At 36.9% G+C, this 8,606-nt stretch overlaps 2 protein-coding genes across 3 annotated transcripts in view; both read left to right on the top strand.

Annotated features, from left to right (window-relative positions):
- The first annotated feature begins 262 nt into the window (after positions 1-262).
- On the top strand, positions 263-6,671 carry slc25a16 (solute carrier family 25 member 16). Its single transcript, XM_014026141.1, has 10 exons — positions 263-572; positions 879-999; positions 1,496-1,588; positions 1,724-1,857; positions 2,023-2,086; positions 2,178-2,299; positions 2,377-2,440; positions 2,551-2,713; positions 3,820-3,888; positions 4,113-6,671. Exons 2-10 carry the CDS (start codon positions 924-926, stop codon positions 4,267-4,269), a joined length of 942 nt encoding a protein of 313 aa, XP_013881595.1. The 5' UTR covers positions 263-572; positions 879-923; the 3' UTR covers positions 4,270-6,671.
- A 577-nt stretch (positions 6,672-7,248) lies between these two features.
- alox5a (arachidonate 5-lipoxygenase a) overlaps positions 7,249-8,606 on the top strand; it is a 12,851-nt gene continuing 11,493 nt past the window's right edge. For both annotated transcript variants that reach the window (XM_014025000.1, XM_014024927.1), the window contains exon 1: positions 7,249-7,908. In XM_014025000.1, coding sequence (XP_013880454.1) covers positions 7,759-7,908 — 150 coding nt within the window. In that variant the 5' untranslated portion in view covers positions 7,249-7,758. The remainder of the gene's footprint in view (positions 7,909-8,606) is intronic.

Below are 8,606 nucleotides of genomic sequence, written 5' to 3'. Positions count from 1 at the left end.
CATTTTTTCTTTGAGTGAACAGCTGAGAAATAAACAAAATTTAGCTGCATGAAAGAAAAAAACGATTAGTTTTTTCTTTCAGGCACAACTCACATGCACAACTCTTATAGTTGTATGATTTTGTTTAAAACAAACTCATACAACTTTAAGAGTTGTGTCTGAACAAGCAGAGATTTTCTATTATTATTTTATCATTTGGTATTTACAAAATGAAAACAAACCCCACCCACTTCTTCTCCTCTCCAAATGTCCCGCCCCCATGTTGCGTCATCATCATGCGACCTGTTTTTCCGTTGTGGGCGAAGGACGCCGATATCATCTATTTTCTAGCCATGTTTGCCTTTTTTGTAAATTATTTTCGTCAGTGACGCTCTTATAGACTAGACAACAGCTTTTTTAAATCTGTTGTTTTGTCTTTTTGACCCGCCAAAAACTACATCTGGCGATGAGAAAAACCAGGAGGTAGCAGCTCGACGAAAATGAGGCTTTTTATATGTTAAACATTTTTTTCCCCATTCACAACCTTCCTCTGGTTTTGCTGTTTATGCGCCTTTAACAGTTCACATTAACTTGTGAGTATGACTTTATTACAGTCAGCCTAGTAAAATATTGTGTTAGAGTTGTCTCCTTCCTTAAGTGGTGTTTACCTGTAAACTGAGCTGTCTCCAAAAGTCAACCTAGCACCGTTGTTGATTTTAAATTTGTACATCCAGTTTTTACGAGGGTAAAAAAAACGATCAAAAACTGTGTTATTCTAGTATATAATATAGAAAACATTTTACATTGGGATTCCAGGTGTAGAAATACACATTCAAGTTACATTTTCTGCCTTATTGTGATCCAATACTTAGAAGCTCATAGTCACTTATGTGTTTTAGCCAAGTTTATCAGTCATGGATGTGGCAGCTTCCTGAACAGAGAAGATGACAATGGAGGCCACTGCCTCCACAACCCCTACTAACAAGAATTTCTACTGGCTTCGCTCCTTTGTAGCTGGAGGTAAAGTCTGACACATTTCCACAATTATCAGGCCTTCAAAAATTCACTCTGGTAGAAAACGTAAAGACAAAACAAGCCTCTGTGCGTGTGCACAGGCACACACTGAGCCATTCTCTCAAAACATTGATAAAGGAAGCAACATTTGTTTTTGAAAACCTTAACAGTGGCTATAACTGTAAAACTGAAGGGTGCAGTCCTCCTTTCATGCCAGTTCATGGTGTTCAGTGGCACAAAACCTTTCCAGCAAGGTAGATAATAAATGTCCAAGTAGCTGTAAAAACACGTCTCTGATTTGGCTTTACTTTGAGGGTGAATTTATTTTTTATTGTCTTTCTGAAGGCCTTTTTTGTTTTGTTTTGTTCTCTGTCTGCTTTCTTTTATAACTTTTCGGTCCAGTACCTGATTTATTTATTTTTTATTTTTCAAAAGATCTTCAAAAATTTAATGAGCTTTTAATGATTAAATTATATAACCACATTTCTGTTCTGTTTTTTAGGTGTAGCAGGATGTTGTGCCAAGACCACTATCGCTCCTCTGGATAGGGTCAAGATTCTTCTTCAAGGCCAGAGCCCACATTACAAACATCTGGGTAAAACAAACAAACAAACAAACAAACAAACAAACAAACAACAACAACAAAAACCACTTTCAGAACTTGGAAAGCCAGATAAATTTTTGTTTTCAGGCATCTGAATTGAATCGTGTGAACGTTTTTTTTCTGCAGGAGTGTTTTCCACACTCACCGCTGTGCCAAAGAAAGAAGGTATCCTGGGTTTGTACAAAGGGAACGGGGCAATGATGGTCAGGATATTCCCTTATGGAGCCATTCAGTTCATGGCCTTTGACAGATATAAAAAGGTACTATGAGGATTTTATTAAAAGGCAACATTATAAAAAAATTGCTTTGAAGTTAGCAGTTTACATTGTGTCTTTGTGTTACTTTTGTTTTGCTTTGACTTAATCATTTCTATATAATCATCTTTTTAATCAGTGCTTATTGCAATCAGTTATTAATACTTACAGTTGCTGAATACACAACTTGGGATCTCTGGACACATCCACCGCCTCATGGCAGGATCTATGGCAGGTAATATTTGTCTGCCATTTTCATTTTTGCTGGTGTAGTCATTGTGTGAACCTTGTGATCTCTTTTTATGTGTGTGTGTGTGTGTGTGTAGGGATGACTGCGGTGATCTGCACCTACCCTCTGGATGTGATCCGAGCCAGACTGGCCTTCCAGGTAACAGGAGATCATCGCTACTCTGGAATTATTGATGTCTTCCGCTCCATCTCTCACAAGGTGATTTACTAGTGATGAATTTTACAAGCTTTAACTGAAATATTTACTGAAGTTACACCATTTTTTTTTCTGTAAAGGAAGGAATGAAAGGCTTTTACAGAGGACTCACTCCTACACTTATTGGAATGGCGCCTTATGCAGGTGATGCCTATTTCTTAAAATCTAGCATCTTTGCCTCCTCCTTCGGGTGTTTGACCTTTTCTTTGAGTTAGATTTTTCTTTTTCACGCGTCCCGTCTGCACCCCTTCAAGGTCTCTCATTCTTCACCTTCGGCACCCTGAAGAGCCTTGGCTTGAAGCATTTCCCGGAGCGTCTGGGACGTCCCTCGTCAGACAACCCTGACATCCTTGTCCTGAAACCCCACATCAACCTTCTCTGTGGAGGGGTTGCTGGTGCCTTTGCTCAGACTGTCTCGTAAGTACCGTGGGTACAAAGTATTTAACCTCTTGAGCCCCACGCCCCCAGTACCGGGGGCAAAACAGCTTTTTCCGTTTTCTATTTCTTTTAACTTCTTTTAACTGACTGAAACTATTTTTACATTCACCAAAACACAGTTCAAACGTCAAGCAGTTGAATCAGAAAGTAAACAAACTGTTCAAAATGGCCTCAGTGCTAACCTGTAAATACATTCAAGCAAATCTGTAAAGGAAAAAAAATTGACATTTTCTTTTTAAAGCAAGTCAAAATAGATAGCAAAATATGTTATAAACTGTGTTGAAAGTTTTTTTTCACTTGATGTGGAGTGAATATGGTCAAACTGAAGTCAAATATAATTTCTCATTATTTTATATAATGCATATGGTGACAAATAAATAATAATAATAATAGTAATAATAATAATAATAACAACTTTATTTACAAAGTGAAATAAAAACACAACAACAAATCAAATTAAATTAAATGAAATAAAGTAAAATATTAAAACACAAGATAAAGTGAACAAGTGATTCTTTAACTTTGCTTTAAAAACTTCCACTGAACAGGCCTGCCTGATGTCCTGAGGGAGATTGTTCCACAGAGAATGTTTGGGTAATTTTTAAAAGAACAAACATTCAATAACAAGTCTTTTCAGGCAGGTAGGAAAAAAGAAATAACTTTTGGATGTAAAAACTTCAGATTTATTAACATTTATTAATGGTATCATCATGGTCCTTCCTGTGCAGAATGACAAAACACAAAATTATATCTTTACTAAAACCTCTGTAACTATGCTCCAGTTCATTTTAGCAGCATGAATCCTTGCACAGGATCTCTAAATCCCCAGCAGCTGTTTTAATACTCACACTTCTAATAAAATCTCACAAGTGTTAGTTTTATGTTGATACCAAAATTATTTAAGTAGAGTTTGTAAATGCTGAGATACACTCACTTACATTTCAGCATGGTATTCTGAGCAAAAACTTCCAGAAAACCCCTTGGGGCACAAAGTATTTAAAGCTTATGACTCTAAATACGACTGGAGTTTGTTAGAAATTACACAGATGTAAAGACAGATGACATATTTGTGTTTTTCTTACTAGTTATCCTTTAGATGTGGCCAGGAGAAGAATGCAGCTAGGCACCGCGCTTCCTGATTCAGATAAATGTGGGTAAGTATCTCTGCAGGATGTACCTTTTTATGTTTAGGTTTTTTGAAATGTCTGTTTATAAGAAAAGCTTGAAACTTGTACCTTTTTTTTTTGCTATCAGTCACAAATGAAAAGTTCTTATTAGTGTTAGGTTAGTGAGAATAGGCTAAATGGGCTCGTGTCTTTTAGGTTTTATTCAAACGTTGTTTCAGATTTTTACCCTTCTTTGTCTTCCATGTGAGCAGCTCGCCTATCAAGACTCTGAAGTACGTGTATCAGCAGTACGGGGTCAAGAGGGGACTGTACCGAGGCCTTACTCTCAACTACATCCGCTGCATCCCATCCCAGGCCATGGCCTTCACCACCTACGAGTTCATGAAGCAGGTCCTCTACCTGAACTAGTCTCCTCCTGGACTGCGATCGACGTAGCGATCAACTGCAGCGTTAAGCTGGTACGTCTTATGATCCTCTTCAGTTCCCTGAAGGCACCGCAGGAAGTCACTTACTGCCGAAGGAAAGAAAACGTGGGATTTTTCTCTGTTCATCCTGTTTTATTTTCTCAGTATTTTTTTAACGTATCACCACAGAAGAGATTTGTTTGTAAATGATCTGTTTTTCTAGCAAGACAATCCTCATCTGAGCCGAATCTCAGCAACTCACACGACAACAAATAGATCATTTATTTCTAGTTAAGGTGAGTTTAAGTTTAAAGTGATCAAAATAGAGCGTGAAAAATTCAACTTGAAGGGGATATTTCTCACTTTATATGAGGTTGCTCAGTTAATCTACATATTTTTTTAAACAATTTGTTAGAGTCTAACTATTGCTGATTGGTGGCTGAATGTGAGTGATTGCCTTATTTTTTTGGTTTGTTTGTTTTACACATTAAGTCTTGGTTTTTAGCATTTATACTCAAAACAAATCTTAAATCTGACTTCTTTAGGATGAAGTGACCTCTGTACCACATTGTTTTAGTTCATGACAGCCTTTAATTTATCTGCTCTTAAAAATAATATTTGTACTGTTTTAGTTTTCAAATAAGACAAATCATGAGCGCTTTATGTTGTTATTGTAGACTTTATTGTACATCCCTAAAGTTTTAACATATCGTAGATATAAGTTGACATGTCTGGAGGGATGAGTTTACCAGAGGGAACTCAGGTGTAATTTGCACTGTTATTTGTCAGCATGTTGCCACTAGGTGGCAGTATTTATACAGAATAATAATGTTTAGCCAGAGCTGCACACATGAGCTGGACAAATTGAACACAGCTCTTCTCAAATCTGTCAGAATGTGATTTCTTTTGTCTTTTTTAATTTTGCATTTTCAAAGCAGGTTTTCAGATTAAAAGTCATTTATGCAGTTTTTGTAGCACAGTTTAGATAACACATTACCTGGTTACTTCAGCTCCTTTTTTTTTTTTTTTAGCTTTTTCTAAACATTTTTCCCAGGAAACAAACATTAGGTCATCAACATGAGGTCAAAATCTGATTTAGTTGATCTGGTGGTCTACTCAGATTTAAGGTGAATATAAATGTGGAGCATTGGTGAAAAGCAGAAGTCTAAAAAAAACAGGATTTCAAAACTTGTTTTTTGTCTTGTGAAATCAAACGAAGCTGCCTTTAATCCTTATCTCTTTCGAACGTTCACCAGAGAGGGATTGTTTCCCTCCCTCATTTTCTAAATTCTTCTCATTTGAATGTCTCAAAATAGATTTCACACAAAACAAAGACAGAAAATAAGCATACAAACAAATTTGCCCCACAATATAGTTCATTGTTTTAATTTGATCTCACATTAAACTAAAATTCCTGAACATCAAAGCAGATCTTAAAGGTTAGTGCTCATGCTGAAATGTACATTTATTTAATAAAAAATGTGACTTTTGTACTGGTAAACATCAAGTTGGACATAGCTGTAATAAAATTGTACAATCATGCAAATAACACCCTCAGACTACTGAACAGTCTTGTTTTTTGTTTTTGGCAGAGGAATTGTTTGACTTACAATATGTGACCGTCTTGTTTAAAATAGCTGTTGAACCAAAATTAATTTAATAATAATAACGTAAAAAATAATTTAAAGCGCTTTTAGATGTTTTAGTTTATTACAATAAATAATTTATTTTACTGTTTTATTTTGAAAGTGAGAGTTTAGTCATCTAATTTGGCAACATTATTTCGTAACACTGTGCTTTGTATCTGCTGACATTTATCTGCTGTGCTGCTTTGTTCAGATGCTCTCAGAATTAATTTTTGTCCATAAAAGCTCTGCTCTTCCTGCTGACTGTAAACAAATATATACGAGTAATCAGATACTTAGGTATAAATGTACGTATTTGCCATATCGTGGTACAATTTGATCAGCAATTGAAAGCAGATAAACTGGTTTAAAAAAATTTTTTTGGTTTACGTTTTATGCTGTTTATCAGCACTGTCTGAATTAAACTTTGTGTACCAAGCTGTGTTTTTTAATTTTTAGACTTAAAAAAATACAAATATAAATATATATATGTATTTATTGAGTTTCAGGCTTACGAAAGACCCCTGTTTATGTCAAAGTTTCGGTTTTATTTAGGAAACCACAGAAGGGCTCTCTGATGTATTTGCATTGATTTGACTAAAACTGGAGTACACTGCCTGCTGTTGTTCGATGTCACACGCTAATTTGGTTTGGAAATGAAATGTGTGCATGTGTGTGAACTTTTCTCCCCCCCTCCAGTCATAAGCTAAATGCAGATAAAGAGTGTCTGCATGTTTGTTTTTGGTTGCAGAAAAAAAGAAATGAAACTGATCTGAAATAATTTCCTAGCCTCTTTATTTGCTCCGCCTTTTTTTTTTTGAGAACCACTTTGGGTTAAGTGTGTGGGGACACGTTTTTACTACATTTATGGGGACCATTTTCCAGAAAAACACAGCCTTGCGGGTCCAAAGCCTGGTCCTCATGGGTATGGATGATGATTTTGGGTGGGTGGGTCGGGTAAGTTTAGGACCAAGATGTGGTTTGAGTTTAAGCTAGATTTAGGGTCAGGTACTGAGGTGGTTAGGTTTAGGGAAAAGGGTCAGGGTTAGGTTAGAAATGACTGAAAAATAAGTGTAAGTCAATGCAAAGTCTCCAGGAGGATAGAAAAAAGTGTGTGTGTACGTGTTTTTGCTACCTGGTGGGGGTGATTTTTGACTATTTTCCCAGTACACACAGTCTGGTGAGGACCCACTGTGCCTTATGGGGACACAAGTCCAGTCCCCATTGGGGGAAGCATCACTGGTGGGTCAGGGGTTCCATTTAGGACTAAGTTGTGAATTGAGTTTAGGTCAGTTTTAGGGTCAGGGATGTACCTGTGAGGTTAGGYTTAGGTTAAAGGGTCAGGGTTAGACGTGTGTGTGTGTGTGTGTGTGTGTGTGTCCTTACTTCCTCCTGGTCTTTGAAAAGCTTTCTGTTTGTTTTTGACTCAGTCACATTCACAAAGCCTGCTCTGTATTACCAACACCCAGCATTTTTCACTCCACAATGATTCAGAGCGATACTGGATTATTTTACCCTCTTTTTTTGTGAAGATATGCAAAACTTTTTTTTTTCTGTTGCCACTTATTAGTAACATCACATCTCTGAGATCATGAGGCCACAGATGCTTTCTTTGATGGGAGTGTTAGTTTAGGGTGGAGAGACTGTCATCATCAGGAGTCAGTTTGTTGGAAGGTACCTCCCTCTTCGACCTGATTACTAATTCGTGTTTGTCAAGACGTGAACCTCAGTTAGAGACCTTAAGCAAAAAAAATCTGACACCAAAACTTTCCATTGAGAGTAAAGACGTTTTTTTTCCTGCTGTTTTTTGCTTTTTATCTTCAGAGGACGTTTCGATCTTTGCTCTTTGCACTTGTTTCGTGGTCACCATGCCATCTTACACAGTGACTATAGCCACAGGCAACCAGTGGTTCGCAGGGACCGATGACTATGTCTACATCACACTGGTGGGCACGGAGGGCTGCAGCGAGAGAACGCTGCTGGACAAACCTCTGTACAATGACTTTGAGAGGGGGGCGGTAAGTGGTGCAGATGTGTTCAGGGTTGGTTCATATTTAGTAAACCGCAGCATGATAGAGAAGTTACCAACTTGAGTTTAATTCTGCTTTTAAACTTCATGAGGAAACACTGGTCAACTTCTGAAAAAAGAAAGAAGTAATCACAAAAGTTTTTTTGAAATTTTTTATCAAAGACATGACCAAAAAGGAAAAAAAAAAAAAAAATTTTAAATACTTGAAATCTTTGTAATTTTATGAATTAATGTGACGTGTTTTAAAATAAAAAACTATCATTCCTGTAAAAATGTAATTTTAATTTTCCAATATTCCAAAGTTTGTAAAATTATTAACTAATAAAAATAAAAGGTTTAAATAAAAAAAAGTTTTTACATTTTAGACCTCGACTCAGGTCCCCACATGTCATGGCTGTTTGTAAATGATTTGCCTTTAGAGGAGGGGGAACAGAGCCGGCCCGTGGCAGAGGCAGTATAGGCAGATGCTAAGGGTGCCGTCCATCTAAGGGGTGCCACAAATGCAGGACGAACAAAAAGTACAACTTTTTATCTGACTAGTTGATTCAGTCTGTAGAATAAACGCTGGTTACTCAGGTTTACATACATGTCAACCTCTTTGGACGTTTACCTGTATAAAAAGCCTCAAAAATCTGTAAAATTTGCAAAAAAATCCATACAACTCTCACCTGCGGAAGGCGGGGGGGG

This window comes from Austrofundulus limnaeus, unplaced genomic scaffold (assembly GCF_001266775.1).
Source record: "Austrofundulus limnaeus strain Quisiro unplaced genomic scaffold, Austrofundulus_limnaeus-1.0 Scaffold0, whole genome shotgun sequence".
In the NCBI taxonomy this organism is placed as follows: Eukaryota; Metazoa; Chordata; class Actinopteri; order Cyprinodontiformes; family Rivulidae; genus Austrofundulus; species Austrofundulus limnaeus.
Note: the sequence above shows the minus strand (reverse complement) of the source record. Positions and strands in the feature narration are given on the sequence as shown.